The 19480-nt window shown below is 39.4% G+C and overlaps 1 protein-coding gene across 1 annotated transcript; it reads right to left on the bottom strand.

Moving 5' to 3' along the window:
• Positions 1-595: 595 nt before the first annotated feature.
• LOC136059253 (uncharacterized) lies at positions 596-19345 on the bottom strand. The gene is made up of 8 exons (XM_065753298.1): positions 19229-19345; positions 11521-11642; positions 10351-10489; positions 9400-9521; positions 7602-7712; positions 3684-3790; positions 2357-2447; positions 596-853 (listed from the first exon to the last, which is right to left on the bottom strand). Exons 1-8 carry the CDS (start codon positions 19323-19325, stop codon positions 737-739), a joined length of 906 nt encoding a protein of 301 aa, XP_065609370.1. The 5' UTR covers positions 19326-19345; the 3' UTR covers positions 596-736.
• Positions 19346-19480: the final 135 nt, after the last annotated feature.

Raw genomic sequence — 19480 nt, 5'->3', positions numbered from 1 at the left:
CACCAAGCCTCTGCTAAGCCCTGACACCTGTTCAGAATTTTCAGCTTCTTAACCCCTTATTATACTTCCTATAATCCCTAGAAGTGCAGAGCATGGAACAGTGTTCTTCAGTCCCAGACTTGTGGTATTAATTCTCACTGCCTCCTAGGTACCTTCCAGTGTTTTGCATTAACATCCTTACCTTAAGGATTAACTAAATGGATGGAGTCACTTCTCTTAACTAATGCCAGAAAATGCTCAGGTTATCTGGCAGACCATGGAAAGAAAACCTAAGAATTCCACATGAGAAAGTATAGACAATATGAGAAAATGGTTTAAGACAAAACAAAACAGAAACATCTTAATAGATGCAGCTTTTAAGTAACTATGTTAAATGTATTGCTATCATCCCAGTAATACTCGTTTGCCATTCTTGGGTTTGGTTATATTCAGCACATGTTAGCAGTGCACAATGCTGGGAACAAAACTTCTTTTGCCATAAGTCAACAGTCACTCTTTCTTAGAATTCTCCTAAACATGAAATGTATCTTTCAGTTAAAAGCCAATATATTTTGCTGAGACAAAATGCCTTCACAAGGAGTCGTGTTCCAAAAGAAAGACTCTTACATTACAAACCACAATTAACACTCAATTACAGTAACAACTTTTACCCAATTTATTCATACATGTAAATCAGAATTCATTTTATACTAAAAATATATGATATCACAAGGATATTAGTAAGTTTTTCCAGGTACTACAGAATCCTGTATAAATGTATTTGTTCGAGTGCTTCTCTGTCAGCATCCTTTTCCACATACACATCATAGTTTAGCTGCACCTCCTCTACCCACTGGCTGAGCTGTATATCCATCTGAAACAATGAAAACAGATCATTAAATTAACACAATTCTGAGAAACACGACAGGAGTTTCAAGGCCAGCACAACGTTAAGAAAGCAAGGCATAATAAGAGAGATTAGTCACAGCAAATTATGCAGCACTGGATAAATCCATTTCTGGAAATGCCATTTAACTTAAATAGAAGAGCATAATAAAGATAAATTTTTAAAATTATCTCAATTGGTAGTTTAGATCCTCTGTAAGTATGTTACAACTGCTTCTCTAACTGCATCTGTACGAGCCTCAAGCATCCTGATCTCAGGACATCATTTTGACAGTAGCAGTGAGGGAGCAGCTAACTGCACTATGGAAGAAACACACATACTTTTTTCTGTTTTACATCTAGAAAATACAGAATAAGACTCAGCTGTTGTGTGACTACTCTACTCCAAGAAAATCTCAAATGACATCACTGCTTCTCCTGGGGCCAAGGATCTATTTCACCCAACAGCACATGGCAACAAATGATTTAACTTCTCTAAAGCATACTATTGTGCCAGCAAGCTACTCTGTAACTAACTTTGTGTATTATCCGCATTTTGTTTCCCAACTAAAGCTAGCCCATATAATTTGTATAGGCATCATCTACGTAACAGCTGTAATGTACCAGTGACCTATGGCAGAATGGATGCAGTGCAGAGGCTGGTCTGTCAGAAGTGATTAGTACTCAGAGAACAACAGAAGAGCAGCAGCGCAGGATATTCAGCATCATTTAAAGTTGCACTGTCATTCTTTTTGTTTCCAACTGCAATTTAAAGCTATGTTACTGATCTGAGGCACCTGGTGGTAGTCACTTGGCTAGCTGGGATACCACATCTCTCCTCATCTGTACTTCTAATAGCTCATAATGGCACATTATGAATCACTTTTGATGCTGACAGCAGGAAAGAAAGTAGGATAACATCAAGGATGGTCCTTTCTTCAATATGTTCCTTTTTCCTACTGTCTTAGCAAAACAGTTTGTCATTTTTTAAGGCAATGTGCAAGCGTAAAGTTAAATAGAGAAAACAATTAAAAGTTTTGCTCCTAACTAGAAGCTAGATCTGTACTTCTTAACTTCTACACCTATACCTGGATATAGCCTGAAGGGGAGTGGGTACTGTCACAGTTCTGCCCCGACTCCATGACTAAACTTATTACCACAGAATTTACATCATTATACAGCTTATACAATGTTTTTTTTCATAACCTCACAGCTTAAGTCTTGGTAATAACTCACACGATGATGCAATGATTCATGGAGCCTACCGATATCGACTGGGTTTTCCATTTTATGGGTAGGAACAGTTAAAGTACATATTATTTGTAGTCAATCTGGAAAAAGAATCCAGAGTCCTTCACATTTTAATCTATACTCCGAATTACATACCCCTTCTGATTGCAACGCTGGCAAGCAACTTACCTCCAAGAGCAGAACTGCTACTTTCACAGAAAGTGACAAAATGTGTTGGCTAAAACTGGCTGAAAGAACTTACCTGGAGCTTTGAGAGTGATTCTTTAAGGCTTGGAACTGTAACTAGCAAGGAACCTCTTTTCTTTACATTACAAGCAATAAACTCCCAAGCTCTGAAACACATTTAAAAGCAGGTCATCAGGTTGTAGGAAAAGAAATATATTATTTCTTTATATGATAAGCAATAAATTCCTAAGCTCTGAAACACTTTTGAAAATAGGTCATCAATTCTCAGGGACAGAAACACCTTTGAGATACACCAAATCTAACACCTCAGTTTAGTTGATGGGGGTAGACTAAACTTGAAACTTGTTATAATTGTTGGTGTTTGAAATTTTTTTTCACTCTGATACATATACACATTTCATTTTTTACTGTCGGATTTAGGACTAAGACTAAATATCAACATTTGGTCCTTTTGAACTTTTGAAGAAAATCCAGTTCCCAAGCACACAGTTTTATTAAGCAGCTCTATACATACTTTTTTGCAGCTGTGACATAAGTCTCATAAGGCATTAGCAACAGAAGTATATAAATACAGCCCCCAGCATTTCCTTTTTTTTTCTGATTTTGCAAGGTGGTTCACTCCTAACATCACAGCAATTCATATTCAAAAGAATTTAATTTTTACTATTTTTCAAATGTAATTTGTCTTCATGGTACTAACACAACATTAAGCCACTACAACTGAATTCTTGAAGAATCAAATTAATTCTCAGTCACGTGCCTGAAAACAAATCTCCAGACAATCTGAAACAGCCACTAATTTACCCATCTATTCTCTACCTGAGATTGCTGTTTGGTACCAAGAGTAAAACAAGCATTAACTTAAAACTACTTGTGGAGACACAGGCACCCTTTTCTTTTGACTACCCATGCTAAAGGCACAGTAACTTTTGGCAGGTGAAGTTATTTATGTTTTAAATGGATAATGATTAACAAGCATTCACCTGGAAGCATCCAGAAACCTGAGAAGAAGCTTAATCATGCATTTATTTGCTACTAACATTCTTATGAAAATACACTAGAAATATTAACATCCATGTTTTGTATTTGTGTCAGTGCTCTGACATCAACAAGTCAGAGCAACCTGTCTTCTCTCTGAGAATCAAGCTTTATGCTGATGAAGTAACTTCAGACCCTTAACAGTGCAAGGATCCAGGGCAAGGTCTGGGTAAACAAAGGAGCAGTATTCAGTGAGTTTAACAACAATTAAGTAAAGGCAGTTTAAAACAATTTCCTTATGTAATTTATGTAAGTGACTTTAAAAAGCACAACCTTAAGGTCTTCCACAAAGTTACACATACAGTGCCAAAGAAATAGATTACTTGTTTGGACACATAGCTTACCTGGCCTGTTCCAGTCTGTCAAGAAAATATTCAAAGACATTATTCATTACAACAACATCAGCCTTCTGAAGAAGTGAAGCCTGAGTACAGATGTCTGCGTGAACCACCTGAAGGAGAAAACATTCACAAAGCATATATTAATTTGAGACAAATTCCTCCTTCAAATAAACATGAAGACCAACAATGTATTACAATACATGCTATGACCTTTTTGAACCCATCACAAAAAGGGGCACTTCACTGACTTCACTGTAGTTAAGTATCTAATTTGTTTTCGAGAGTACTTGAAGGCCCCTCACAAGCTCAGTGCCCTACTAAGGGATCGTAGCTAGAAAAAACATAGGTTCATAGGCACATTAGGTTGGAAAGGACCTACAAGATCATCTAGTCCAACCATCCAAACACTACAGACACGTTTGACAATTGAATTCTCATTACCTATATAGGGATTGGGGGTGCTGGAAAGGCAAAATACTTTCTGGCACTGGAAGACAGCAAGTGCTTTAACTTCCCCAACAACTACTTCTCCAGTCTGCATAGGAGCTGGTTTGACTTCATTTACCTTCACTTATCACAAAAGGTATTAGTACATAATGTCATTTTCAAACAGGTGAGATCATGGTGACAAGAGAATGTGAATGCTCATTAACACTCTGACAAGATGTATTTGATTTCCTCTTCAACATGGAAAAATGCATCACATCCTAAATCTGAGAAACACAAACTGGAACACCTTTTGAGGGAATAAGGGAAAGAAAGCAAACATGAACATTCCTTGAATTCTACGAAATTTTCTGAACGTGCTTCCACATATATTAAAAATGTACAGAAAAGCTGATCAACTTCTGGTCTTTCTTGTGTGAACTATTACTAGGTGGTGCAGAGAATACACTAACACTACAGATTCAACATTTCACATTTCATGGATTCCTTCCAATATTCAAAAGATGTAAAAGGGAATTCCTGATTCTGAATGTTTGTGCAGAAAATAAAACATTTATCTGTTGAAAGACATTTTACCCAATAAACAATAGATCAGTACTTGTTGAGAGGGTAAGATACATATCTATCCTCATAAAGAACATGACAGAGAAAAGAGGTATTACCACCCCTGCAACCTGTAGGAGTTCCAATGGGGAATGAGATGACAAACTGTCTCAGTTTATGATCCCAATTGATGCTATTAGAGTACATTATAGAAATTGAAATTGTAGCCAAACATTACAAGATCAGTAACATCAGAAACAAAGCTGCTGTTCAGAAAATATTAGGCATCAACAGCTTCATTTTCTTAAACACGGTACCATGCCAAGTTGTTTACTGCTGCCTGTAATGAGTGGAAGGGAAGTACTGTTCTTGTAGTTTATACAGAATTGGAAGCTTAGTGTTTGAAGGCACTATTCACTGAGAAATAATATGGACAGCTAAACAACCAGTCAAATGACAGCTTTCACCTCCAATGCATGGATATCTGAACTACTTATCCACTAGTTCACAATATTTTGAATATTTTAAGACAATTAACATTTGTGATCATTTATCTTAAAACAGTATAGTATAAAATACATCTGCAAAGGATCTGATTAAAAAGCTCAAACGCCCAGAGAGCAGAGAAACAAGCAAGACAGACCATTCCTGTCACTGTCACCATCAGCAGTCCTAAAGAGGGCAGGTCTTGGTTGCAAACCTATGCCCACTGCATAAAGCCATTGCTAACTATAGATAAAATAACAGGCTGTGATCTGAGGTGGCAGAGGTATTATGGATACAGCCTTAACTGCTGCCTTAGTATGTGGGCAACAGCAGTTGGGGCAGGACAAACAGCAAGGGACAAAACGTGCCTCAGCTAGATCTGCTGGATCTCATGTATCAGCACTTGGATTCCTCCATTATTTTTAGTGCACCTATGCTGTACACGGGATTCAGGTCAAAATTTCAAGGCAAAGGAGACATTTTTACTTTTATTTTCAAGGGGGAAAGTAATGAAGTCAGCACATTTCTGTCCAAAATACCTGAAGAGCAGCCCTTAATTCAAACCCAAGTGACTGATTAACTATTTCCGAAGGGAATTCTAAAATGACAACTTGAAGGAAGAAAAGATCACACACAAGCAGTGCAAGACATCGTATTACTACTGAATTTTCTTCATGTCCTGCTAATGGCAGCCCTAGTATTTTTAGCCTTGACTCAGAAAAATAAATCAGGAAATGTTAAACATATGTTGGCTGATGCCTTATTTACTTCAATAATGCTTAGACCTTAAATTAAAATTAGACTGCTTTTACAGATCAGGAAACTGTGCTGATTAAACTGACCTTTGCAGCCCATTCTTGTTAAATCCACCCTTGTTCCTACTGGGGAATGCAGGACCACATGAGCATATGTGGCTGCACAACAAGCCAGGCACAGATGCTGCTCCAGCTGAAACACTGGGTTCTGTGTCAGCTGCACCAGGTTCCACTTGGCTATATGCTGGCACAACAGAGTACAGCAACTGATTTTAAATCTGTTGAACCTTTTTATTTTCCTTCCAGCATCAAGACACTGAGCAACATTCTATGTACTTTAACAAATCAAATCTTGTCCAGTATTCCACCCCTCTGTCCTCTGGGAACATATTCCACTAAAAATTCAGTGTATCCTGAAAAACAATTGTTATTTAAGAAAGGTCTCTTCAAAATCTGTGTCATAAATTATTATCAGCAGCTGGATTCCGACTATTTTTAAGCTAGTATGTCTCTTGAGAGGCAAAATAAAAATCTAAGAATGAGATATTCAAAGCAGGGTGATAACAAAAGTCACATGACTAAATTAGCATCTAATGAAATTCAAATACTAAAGTCCTCAGGCACTGCTTTGAAAACATAATATCTTCTTATCTTTCTGCTCTGAAATGAATATGTCAGCAGAATTACAAGGTGTGAAGGAAAAACAAAGTCTTATAATACAGAACACTGGAGGTGAATAGCAGGTATACACATCTCCAGCTCTACTAAAGTAACTTGATAACGTTCTTAACTGTGACTTCAGTCTCATCACAAATGAGACAAAGTACATGCAAAAATTGAAGGTTACGGATAAACTCTCAGCAATTGGTACTGAACTTGGCAACCCAATGACACTGCTTACCTGGTGCTATATTTACGTATGTTTATTCTTCATTAAGGTTCAAAATCTGTTACCTTAATTTCCAAGAAATTACTTACAGTGGTTTTTGAGACTCCACTCAAGAGCATATGCATATAACACAGGATTAAAGCCAGTATTTCACACAGCATATACTACTTAGCAGTTTTTTTCTGGAACAAAACAACCGGTATTCCTCAGAAAGGGAAAAACACCCAAACATTTTTCTCACTGAAATAATAGTAGTAGTTATTTCCATAATAGGAGTTGAGAAACAATTCGCATAACGATATCACAGCGTTTGAAACTCATCTTGTTTGTGGAAAGTACACATGCACTGACATGCCAAGAAAACAAATTCCAATAGCCAAAAGTCCTTTAGGTGTTCTTAGATGCAAATTCACAAATCCTTCTGCTAGTGTTAATGAAATGCACAGACATTTGGTTTTCTTATTCAAGACAGAAACGGATTCACTGTTTCAAGGAAGTTAGTGGGAATGCTGTCGTTGATTTCACTGGGAGAAGCAGCTAAGATGTATCTGTTTCACATGAGCCAGCAGGTAAATCCATTCAGGAAAAGGCTAAGACATACAGCGTGTTGTCATATTTTGGTAATTTTCTTCTTTCGTTCTGCACTGAGATTTTTTTCCAATACAAGCCCTTTGTTTAGCACTAAAGCAAGCAAAGGCAGAAACAACTTTTCAGAATGCTGATTTACCAGCCACTCTCGGAAACAGGATATCTACTACGTAGTGGTTAAGAATATACACACCGAGCCATATATTTAGTTACCTTTATTCTGTCAATGAACTGGTATTTTGTAATTGTCATTTCTTGCAACTGGCAAAAGTCTGCATTCATTTCTACTCCATACAGTTGGGATGCTGAGCTATAAAGATAACCCTACATCAGGAAAAGGAAATTTAGTAACCGTGATGTCTGTAAAACAACTTCAAATATTTCAGTTGAAATAGAAAAAAATAAAACAAAAGTAAATATTAAGAAAGTATTTAATAAAAAAAAAGAAGCTGAGATATGCCTTACAGTGGATGTGATACACTTTTCAAAGCTAGGCCCGTTTTGGCAGTTTTTACTTTTGTCTCACAAAATTTTTATAAGATATCCAAAACAACCAGCCAAAATAATAAAACGAATAGGAAAGCTTCAACTTTACTTCAATTGCTAAGTAGATGGAAAAAGGCCTAGGGAGGAAAAAAGCACTAGAAACCAAATTATAAAAATAGCAAGAAAGGAGAAGGCTGTACATATTTGTTTTTTGCGAGAATAGAAGAAGAAAATACAGCAAGAGAAGAAAAAACAACAGGGACAGTTAATGTGAGTGAAAACAGAGGATAATCTTACCCATAATATAATGGGTTATTTTGGGACAGTCTTTATCAGCACCTCTAAGTAGTGTATCGTTCCCATTTTCAGGTGCTTCACAGAGATACACAGGACAAAAATGAGAAATTATCTCTAAAAGATAAGCCCAAAATACTTCAGTGGTTCCATTTTGGACTGAGATTTTAGAAATCTGTAGGAGATGTGAAAAAAAAAAAAACAACCTAAAAACCCCCTGAGCATATAGGGTCCAAATGCAGCTTTAACTTCTATTTCCCATTGCCTCCATAGAACGGTTTGCAAACAATGGGAAACACAAGCAAACAATGCTGAAGATATAGAAAGTTCAAGATAATAACATATTGCGATCTAATTATTAACATTTTCTGAACTCATTCAACTCAGTGACAGCAACCTATGAAGGTAACTACCATTTCCAAACATGACAAAAAGTAGGACTCTTCTTGAAAAATATTTATCTTGAGACTATCTTCTACTACAGCACTTAAACACTTCAAAAGAAATTCAACAGCTAGCAAAAGTGTTACCATTTAAGGATCTGATGCTGCAAATATTTACAAAAGGGAGTAACTTTTCTCATTTGAGTAGTCCCAAAATTAGATTATTCAGATGAGTAAAATTACATGCTCATGCGTTTCCAAGACTGAGCCCTAAACAGTCATTGACTTTCGTAAGAAAGTTGTAATGTGTGTTTTGCGTTGCTGTTGGCCATATGTTGCACCAGCCATGCCAAAAGCAATCAAAATTGCACTCAAGTTTCTCGATGAAGTATTTTATGTGCATTTTAAAACACAGAGCAGGACAATATGTTTTTGGAGACAAATTCATATCAAAGCCTTCCTTTGTGTAATTCAACAGTTTGTCAGTTTCATAAAGGAATTTAACATATCTGATCTATATATAGACATGGTCAAGACATATGGGACAAACTCACTTACGGAGGAAAGACAGAGCAGGAATTAGCAAAAGAGCAGCATGTGTGACAGCAATATGCTGCTGTGTTGGACAACAGACTTCTCCCCTCCATAAACAAGATCACTTGTATTCTCTTTTGTGAAGAAAGAGCAAAAACTAAAATCACCACTAAGGAGCACCTTACTCTATTCAGCCAGATCAGAGGTGCCATTCAGAATGACCTGTCCAAGACTGAGCAATGAGAGTAGGAAGTCAGAGAAAAGGAATATGTTTGTTACAGTAATAAAATACAAACTCCTGTGCTGGAAGTTACCGCAAATAGCACTGCACCAAGCCTGGAGCCAACGTCAACCACTACCTTTCCTGTCAGGTCAGGCAGTACATGTTGATAAAGAAACTTCAGTTCCATGAGGGAAAAGGAATGCGAAATAAACTCTGGGAAATAAGAACAGAACAAAGGTGTTGGGTGGGCAGTACTAAACAAACGTGTTGGGTGGGAGGGCAGTACTAACTAATGTGTTAGTAACCAACTGAAAACCCATTTGCTTTCCTTCCTCAACTAGTGTGGGGGATGTAGAAAAAACAGGGACTGCAGATCTGATCCAGCCTGTCAGCAGACTGCCCTGAGTCCAGGGATTTTTTCCCTTACATGGAGAATTTTGAAATCCTTCATGAAACTGAATTACCTTCTTCTGCACAGTGACACATATTAAACAAAACAAAATACAATAACTTGGAATCATTGAAGTAGAAAAGGAAACATGGTACCTAAAGTTCAACACAATTCATGCAAACCTTTTTATGGGCAGACATATTAATAGCTAAAAATTCAGCTCCAAGGTTGTAAGGAACAGAATGTTCTCCATATAAGCTATTCTTTCTTCAATGCCTGTGCTGTACTGGTTACAACACTGATCTGTACCACACCACACAAGCTTTAAGACAGATGGTTCTCTCTACTGCTTTTCAGCCTGCAAGAGAAGACTGAGGCTACTGCATGGGCTGCTACAGTATTCTTTCTGTATACACCTTTTCAGTGGTACATGACCTTATCCATTTTTTGTGGGCAACTAGCGTCACTCATTCACAGGAAATTACTTGGACTCACATATGTAATAGACTCCTTCTACTGGTTATGGAACATAATACTGGCCTGTGCACTGCATCAGTCTGCACAAAGTCCTCCATCAGATGTATGCTGTGTTGTCCAGCTGAATCACTGCACAAATAGTTGAACAGAATTCACTTCTCGTCTTTCACTTACCTAAAGATGCAGTCTTGTATGAGCCACACTCTGTGCAGTAGTTCCTACTCATTCTCCCCTCCTCACACATTGTATCAACAAAATCATCATCATAAAGGAATGCATCAACATGAACCATGGGTAGTGGATGTTGATGTATCTGAGAAAAGGAAGAAAATGTAAGAAAAGTATAACCATCTCTCTTAATATCATTGCTCTGCCTTCACCAAAATCCCTGAGGCCAAGTGTTTCCCTATTCAGAAGTAACATCAAAATTAAACCACAGAAATCTTGCATGAAAACTGGATCATCAAATTTCACTGACATAACCAGTAGGTGGAAGCTGACAAAGAAATGAAAACTGCAGGTTTTGACAGCTGAGTAGGAGAGCTGCTCTCAACTTTGTCTTCTTAGAATTACTTGGCTATAGAGGAGGAACTAGTTAACACAAGCTTCTCTTCCATGAGAGGAGAATGTATACTAAGAAAGGCAATTTTGCATCTTCACTTCAACCGTCCAAATAGTTTCATCTTCATGCCTTATACCTCAGTCTAAAAGCACCTGATTTATACCGCTGTAACTTCCAGTCAAAAGAACTGTGGTTGGGATGTTGTCTACTCATCATTTCAAGGGGTATATTTTTTATCCCCCTACTCCTTTTTCCTCCCCTTCCTAGAGCAGTCGATCTACTTTTTCCATTTAAAAGCCACACAGCATTTTCAGGAAATGTGTTCATCTTCCAGCTATTCTAACAACTCAAGTAGAAGAGGTGTTCTCCTTTCCCACAGGGCTCACAGCCTACCTCTTTCTGAGCCATCGCAATCTGAAAAGAGCTGAAATTGCTCCTAGGCTGCCCACATTATGGCAAAAGCAAAACACTGGCCCTGTATTTTCATTTTCTTTCAGGGGGCCATTGGAGTCTCTCACGGAGCCAGCATTAAAGAATCACTGTGACAGGTAGCATACCACAAAGGATGAAAGCTGCGCCAAATAATTTATGATGAAAGTTTTAAGAAGTACAAAGCAAATTTCTTAGGGTCACACAGTTATGCAGAAACAGACCTGAGAACCAAACTGCGATTTCCCACGTCTCAATCCAACGCTCATTCTGTGCTGTAAGCAACTAGTAAAACTGCACAGCTCCAAATAAATGCACGGTTCAGCAAAAGGAGACCATAATGATGAGCTTACTTTCTGGATAGCTAGATGCTCCGAATTCAACATCGCCTCAATGGGTAAATGACTCCGCAAATCTTCAGCGATATTTTTCAGTACGACATCATTGTTGGTCACCACAAACTCATCAAAGTCACCTATAAATCAAAACCAACAAAAAACTCTGAACAATCATGCGTAGATCATGTGGACTAAGTGATGACCAATACAATATAGTTGCAAGACATAAACAATACCAGATGGATAAGGTTTTTACTTGAAATGCATTTTTCAGCCTTTCTTAGTTTTCCCAGCCAATGACAGATTTAGATTGTAATAACACTTAAAATAAACATATCGCTTTTTTGAAATCTCAAATTATTTTCATATTTATAAACTTATAACTCACACATGATGGTCTGGACTGCCACTAAAGTGATACTGTTTCAGCCTAAGATATAAAAACATCAAAGATGTTTTTGAACTATTGGAGAAATTACAAAACTCACAGTTGCCTAAACGCACATAGTTTTGTTTTTTATGTATATTTAAAAAAAAAAGAAAAAACGAATCAAAAGTTTCTCTTTATACATTCCAATCTTTCTAATAAAGTGGTTACAAGGGATGCACAGTTCAACAGTTCAACTTAGATTCTATGTGATTGAAACAATCAAAATATTTCAAATGAGAAAGAAAACAGGAAAAGATGCAAAACAGTAATTTTTTGCAGAGCCACACCATAAATCTTGCTGTGTTTCCAAGATGTCCCTACATTCTTTTAACATTTTTTTTTAATTTTAGGCATTTAGAGAAAGGACCTGGAAGGAATTCTCCAATGTTTCTTCCAAGGCAGAGTCAATTCTGATTGCCAATACCTTTCCCCAACTATTACCTACATAAATATGTAAATAAAATTTTCTGGGGTTCAGGACAATCTACAGTCTCCGTTATCAATCTACAGTCTTCCTTATCAACCCATTCCAGTGGTGCACTATACTTACTATTGGAAATAAGTACTTCTCTTTAATTAATCTAAATATCTCTGCCACAACTTAAACCTAGTACTCTCCATTTCACTTATGATGGAAGTAGAGAGATTTGTTTCTTACTTGAATATAGAAACTTTTTATTTCTTTGAAGACCCATCACATCCCCTCAGCCTTCACTTTTCTAGAAGAAACAAGATCCACTTCTTCAGCCCTTTCTTTCACTTTTTGTAGAGTCTAATCATTCTCATCACTTCCCCTTGGAACTTCTGGACTGTCACATGACCCACAGCATTCAGAACTAAACCCATCTCTCTAGGTAAATGTTTATTTGCATCAGACTTCACGCCTCACAGACAATGTCCTGCTTACATACCTTAGTTTCATGTCAGCCCCCTATCTGACATCCAGCCTGAGATCTGCTGTACACCTGTGCTCTGTTCTTTTTCTGCTACATTTTCCTCAAAGAAGACTACGTGAAATATCTTTTGCCTGGATGTTTCACTGCTCTGAAGACTCTGAACTGGTGGTTCTAAACAAGGACACGCATCAGGTCAAAACCATATATACATAAAAGAAATAAAAAACACAAAACAAAAAGCAACCACAAATCTAACCCTGAAAAATACAACCACCCCATCTTGTTTCCTCAACACATGTCCTGTTCCCCCCTTCCTTCTAGTTTGCTTCTTGCTCTATTTAGACCAAAAGATTTCTTTGCATCAAAGCCCTGATGTTCACGGTACACCCATCAGCTGTTACACAACTAGAAGACAATCTGCCATTTGAAGCAGCTCACAGATACATCCTCCAGAAACCCAGCTCCACAAAAGATGCAAACTTTGCAATAAGGAACTGGGTGGGACAGAGGAGGCAGCTGCAAATGAAGCAGCACGAACAATACAACAGGTGCAAAGCAGCAGCCCTAGCCTGTCAACATTTGAACATGAAACCTCTAACGAGCAGCATCTCAGTGAGTCCCAGAGTTCGCTCAACATTTCCAGATTTTCTAAGATCATTCAAGAAGCAGTGACTTTTCTGATCAGCACAGAGAAGGCTTCTATGGATGCACAGAAGTCAGATATTATAGGAAGCTGGACAAACTAACTGTTGCTTAAATTTCATATTAGGCTGGGAGAAGTCTTAAGAAATAATGCGGCAACGGGACCATGGACACTAGGACAGACCTTTAGAGAGCAGAGTCTGCAGAGGTGGAAAACAAGAGGAAGAACTGAAGAAGCAAGAGGAAAAACAGGGACATGGACAGAAAGAGAGCAGAAAGCTGATATTAGCAGCTGTACAGACTGGTGACTGTGGGCAATAAGCCCCTACATCTGGCAGATGCTTTATAACAATACTATTACTATGCAAGAGACCTCATCCAGCTGTTAAGAGTATCAAATTCATATACAGAGTTTAATGAAATGCAGGAAGAGTTCGTAGACCACCGTGCCAGCCGCACCACATGGCAAGAGCACAACTTAGCTCCCTTCCTTGGGGGACTGATGAGCTAAGGCCTGCTCCTTCACACCCTGAGAGACCTTTCCTGGCCAAGGGTGGTGGGAACAGTCCAATGGGCTGTGTGACACATGCCATCTGTGCCCCAGCAAGATGGTATTGTCAGTGGAAGACAGTCAGCATGCCTCCCTTCCTCAATTCCTGACTGTCCTTCCTGCTGGGACTGCCATCTCTACACACTTGTCACAACACTGAACTTCTTGGATGGGGCCCTCGGAGTTCCTCCTAGGAAACATGACAACGTACAGAAGTTCTTGTGGATGCTCTGTATGAACTGTCTCCTACCAAAAAATCTTAAAACTAAGCAGCTCAAATGAAGAACATGAAACGTTAATACCGAAAACTATGTGGGCAATGGAAACCACTGATGTTAATACTGAAATGTAAATGGCCACTGGAAGCACACACTCCTTTCCAACCGTCAGCACTGCAAAGGAGGTTAGAACACGTTCCTCCCAGGACAACAAAACAGCAGGAGCTGCGTGAGGCTCTGCACTTGCATGCTTAGCCCATGACTAAATGCAGCCTCCGAGTCACACCATTCCTGTCAAAGCAAGAACAGCAGCAGCTCCCACAATGCCTCATTTGCTTCTGCAGTATGTAAATATTCATAGATTGCCATCAACTACAGAACGCAGGTGCCAAATATGAAAATACGTGTTTCTGCCTCAGTTTGGTACAGTTTTATCAACTCCACCCTGGTGTTTAACAAATTGTCCACTCTTGAGAATCTCAGCATCAGCTTACGAGGACCTTCAAAGAAGAAAATAGAACAGAAAACTATTTTTGCTATCATTTTAGTGACTGTTGTAAATATGAAATGCCGAGTGTGCAAACCTGGTGTTCGTAGAGCAGACAGCTAACCAGGAAAGAAGTGTACAGTTCATGAAGTGCTGCAAGATGAATCACAATCATTTGTTTATGGAGGAAGTCTGAGTGCAATAGTGTTTGTATTTTACTTCAAAAACCGGTTTCACTGGATCTAGTCAACACATATTTCTAACATTTAATCAACACACTGCAAAAACTCTAATTAACACCCTGGTGCTGCTCAGTCTTTCTACAGCAAATACAACACATGCTAAGAAAACATCACAAAACCTCACACAGTACAGAAAGGACTGCCACACCAAACCCTTCACACCCAGGTACTGCATACTGCATGTCAGAGGACAAGCAATATATGACTTCCAAATGATATCAGAAGATAACTTCATGTGGAAGTACGAAGATTTAGCAAAACCAACTGTAACAGACAACTTTGTGGTTTTCTAGATATATATTCAGTCTCGGAGATGTAAAAAGCAAATACTAGCATCCATGTTACTTGATACAAAGCTAATTTAGCAGAGCAGTGTGTTTTAATGATACTGGACAAACAGGTCAAAGAGGAAGTCCCACATCTCTAGAAAATTACTAGCTCCTTTCTGGCTAACAATGCTAACCTCTGACCTCAATATATGAGACTGTTTCCTCGGGAACTCTAAATGCTTTCTGTATCCTTAAACATACCTAGCTATTTTGGTAAAAAGTGCCCAGCTTTTTTCCAGTAGAAATATAATTGGAGCATATTTTATTAGTTCCTCTCATTCATAAACTGTATGAAACTGTAAAGTTAAATTTTAAACTAGTCACTTCACGTGCCCATTTTCCAGTCACAAGTTTTCCCCACCTTCATTAAGTTTCAGTGACTAACAACTTAGAAGTACTAGTTGTTGGTATTCTTGAGATTTCTCTCCCGCAGCAGTACCATTTGTCTCAACTGAGAATAACAAAGAAAATTAATGCCAGTTCCTAAAACTGGTGATTCATCACACCACAGGCTTACCAAACAAGAGAGTAATGAAAAAGATGTTTGATATAGCATCACCGTGAGAAATACATTCCTGTTAACGTGGCTTTCCAACATCAACTATGTTGATGCCTTTTGCAAGGATATTCTACTTGGATAAATCACTTCTATCCACTTGGATATGAAACCTTGCTCTAAGCTGCTTTTTCACACGCACAGAAAACTATGCTAATACTTGATTACATCACAGAAACTCATGCTTTTTTCCTTTTAAAAACTCATTCCACTTTCACTGACAACAAGAAAACATTAGACACCATTCCCCTACAAGAGAGGCTTTTTCCTTATTTTATACTATGTCCTTGTTTTGTAAAAATCACCATCTGCTAATTTTACCTAAAATGCCTAGGAACACAGTAACGCTTTGGTCATGAATTATGTAATATAAAAGCTGGACAAATGTGGTCTGTTACTGAGAGTATGACAAGAAGTTTTGTTCTCTGCATGCAGATTGCTACAATACAGAAACACAGCCACCATGTCTGGTTAAGTTCATTTTGTCAGGTACCTTTCCTTCATCACTTTCTAAAAGTCTGAGCTTGTGGCACTGATGGACCTCAACTTCCAAGTTACAGGACTAAATTCTACCTCAATCACTTACAAAACTGGTTTACCCCCAGTACAAGTGAGTCCAAAAGAAGAAAATAATCATAATTATATGTCACTTGTCCTAAACTGAGAGGAAATGTGATGATTTATTATTCAATTATAGTTTCAAACAATACAATACCATTTAAAAAAGCTGGCAATTCAGCCTTGAAAATCACTTTGAAATCTCAGCTTCAAATAGAAAAGTTTCTAATGAAATGTATAAAATGGAAAAAGCTTTTAAGATTGCTTTACTTCACCGTTACATAACTGAAAAAAAAAAGCTACTATTAGCCTTTTACAGCCCTGCTGAATTTTGTTTTTCATTTATTTCAGGTCCCATGACAGCACACTGAAAACCACAAAGGGTCTTTTTTTACCTTATGTGTTCCACTGACATTGATCAAGAGATAGGCATCTGTAACCTGCACCAAAGCTACAAGTACAGCAAGGAGACTCAGCAATTGCCACTAAGTAAAGAGATTTGGTGGCTTCAATCTTGAAATTAGTATTCCCGGGGCTACTTGCTTTCATTCTTGCATCTCTGTTGAGATACAGAAGCCTGACCAATCTCTGCTTTCATTGCTTATCTCCTCCAGCACCCACTCTTACCAAATGCAACCTCCCATGCTCCTGAAAATTTTTATGAGTTTGGGCAGTAAAGAACAATTGGGAATACGTGCACGCACACATTTATATAGAAGCTATACATCAAATGCTGGGACCAACTGAGTGGGACCTTCAAGGGGGTTCCCCCAAGTGGTTTGAATTAGCTGTTGGGCTTCACCCAAGCTTTCCTAGCCAGAACTTCAGGAATGTGCTTATTGCAGGAGGATATTAAAGCATTAATCATCATATGATAAAAAAAAAATCAGTTAAGACACCAAAGGTTCCTGTAGTACTTTCCAACTGCTATTGTTTCATTTTCTCTGTGATCTAAGACTAACTCAAAAGAAAAGCTGGAAGGCAAGTCACCATGAAATGACGTATGTCCCACTGCAGTGTGTGGGAAGGGCTGGCCAACTGCGAAACAGTGAAGCAGCGTTGCTAAGCAGCTGCCTTAAAACTCTCATGTGTTCTTCCATCCTATGTAAAGATCTGGAACTTCTAAAATTTGCAAGACTAAAAAAAGCGTGACTAGATATTTTGTTCTCTGTTGGGACAAAGAAAATGAATAGCATCTTACACATACCCTCTCTCTTGTAATTATTGAGACAGATTAATCAGAAATCATTAGACTGAGAACTGAGTAATGTTCTCTTAGCTACACCTACATAAGTGTCTTTATATTATTTGTTTCACTAATTTGTCTCTTTCAGAGAAAAGTGTTGTTGTTTTTTTTATCAGTTCACACATATAGCATGCAAATCAGAAAATATCAGTTCACTTAAATAAGTAAACACAGCTAATGGGCAACCACTTACATATGGCTTTTTGTAAGGCTGCATGCATGCTGTTTGGGAGAGAAGAAAGCCTGACCACAGCTAACACTGGAAGTGCACCTGCTCTTCCTCAGCTGGACGTAAAACTGTAAGCACAACACCTTGACAGAAACAGAACAGGTTGGCAGGTTGGGAGATGGGGGGAAAACACATGTCTGTGAGGATACCATCTGCATTCCCTTTTATCCTATCCTTGCTTACTTTTACTGTTTTTCATTCAGAATGCTATCCCTACATCCCCACACTTTTTCCTTTACGGGTTTCTTTCCTTCACCCATATTGCTGTGTGGTAGAAAAATACAGTACCTTTTCAACTTCTCTCACAACAGTTTTCTCTCGGCACACAGGAACCCCAAATTCCTGAGTTGTGTACAGTGTGCAACAGCAGAAACCTTGGTTTCAGCTCCTCACAATCCTCTGGCCAATCAGCACTAATTATCACTGCTTCACCTACATGTTACAATGACCACAGTGAAGGTAACTGTCAGTATGCAGACACAGAAGCTGTTCGGAGAACCAGAAACCGTATGGAGAGAGGAATCATCAAAGTGTTTTGCTGGGGACATCACCCCAAACATCTGTGATTCTGGCAAAACTGCAGAAAGGGAACAGAAATTGGATAAATGCCTCCGCTTACTTACTGCTCAGTGATGAAGGAACGTAAACCACTAATAGAGAGAGAGCTCTTTGCTTGAGGCTGAGCTCACACAGGAAAAAGAAAAAAAAAGACGAACCAGGAGGACACAGCTATTATAGACAGGTACAGGGTAATAGCCTAACAAATTGTTGAAACACATCTTCTTTGGATAATCGTGACAAATTCTTATAGGTCTGCACAAAGTGTTCTAATCCCCTCTCCTCTACCATAAAGGCACATGTACATTTTAGTGGGGAGTCTATAAAACCTTAAAATTGCATCAAAAAACCAGGTAATTTTGCTAAAGCAACCTGACCAGTAGATTCAGAAACTGGCAGCCACTACAAGCAGTAGCAAGGGCCCAGATTTTATGGGTTCTATGTTTCTCCATAGATCTCTCCTGTCCACGTGCAGGCTGACTCGTGCATGCTCAGCAGCACGCGGCAGCACGTTTCCCGCCAGACAACGTGCCGGGCTGGGAAGGCGATGGGGTGCAACAAGGCGAACACCGCAGCCCCAGGCCGTGCCATTCCCAGCCCAGCAGGCCCTGCCGCCTCTCTCCACGCTGGAGGCCGGGGCAGCGGGCAGCACACGGCACGTGCAGCTCTGCCGCGCCAGGCCTCCCCACATCTCCAGCTGCAGCGCAGCAGGGCTTCGGCCTTCGGCCGCCCCTGCCCCACCATGCCGGGCCGAGCCCCCCGCGCCGCCTCCCGCCGCTTACTGCTGTGGCGCATCCAGTGCAGCAGGCGGGGCAGGTCGGCGGCGCACGTGCCCCGCACGGCGGCCAACACCGCGCGCCGCGCCGCCGCCAGCTCCATCGCCGCGCGCCCAACCACCGCAAGGGGGCGCCCTGACCGCAACCGCTTACCGCGCATGCTCAGAAGCCGAGACGGCGAAGCGCTGTCTCTGCGCATGCTTGAACGGGAGATCTCGCCCGCTGCGCATGCCCAGGGGGCCGTCCTGCGCTAGCCCC

Source organism: Cyrtonyx montezumae, unplaced genomic scaffold (assembly GCF_038088225.1).
Source record: "Cyrtonyx montezumae isolate F1298 unplaced genomic scaffold, pur_monq_1.0 scaffold_10, whole genome shotgun sequence".
Lineage (NCBI taxonomy): Eukaryota > Metazoa > Chordata > Aves > Galliformes > Odontophoridae > Cyrtonyx > Cyrtonyx montezumae.
The sequence above is the reverse complement of the archived record's forward strand: the minus strand, read 5'-3'. Positions and strand labels throughout refer to the sequence as shown.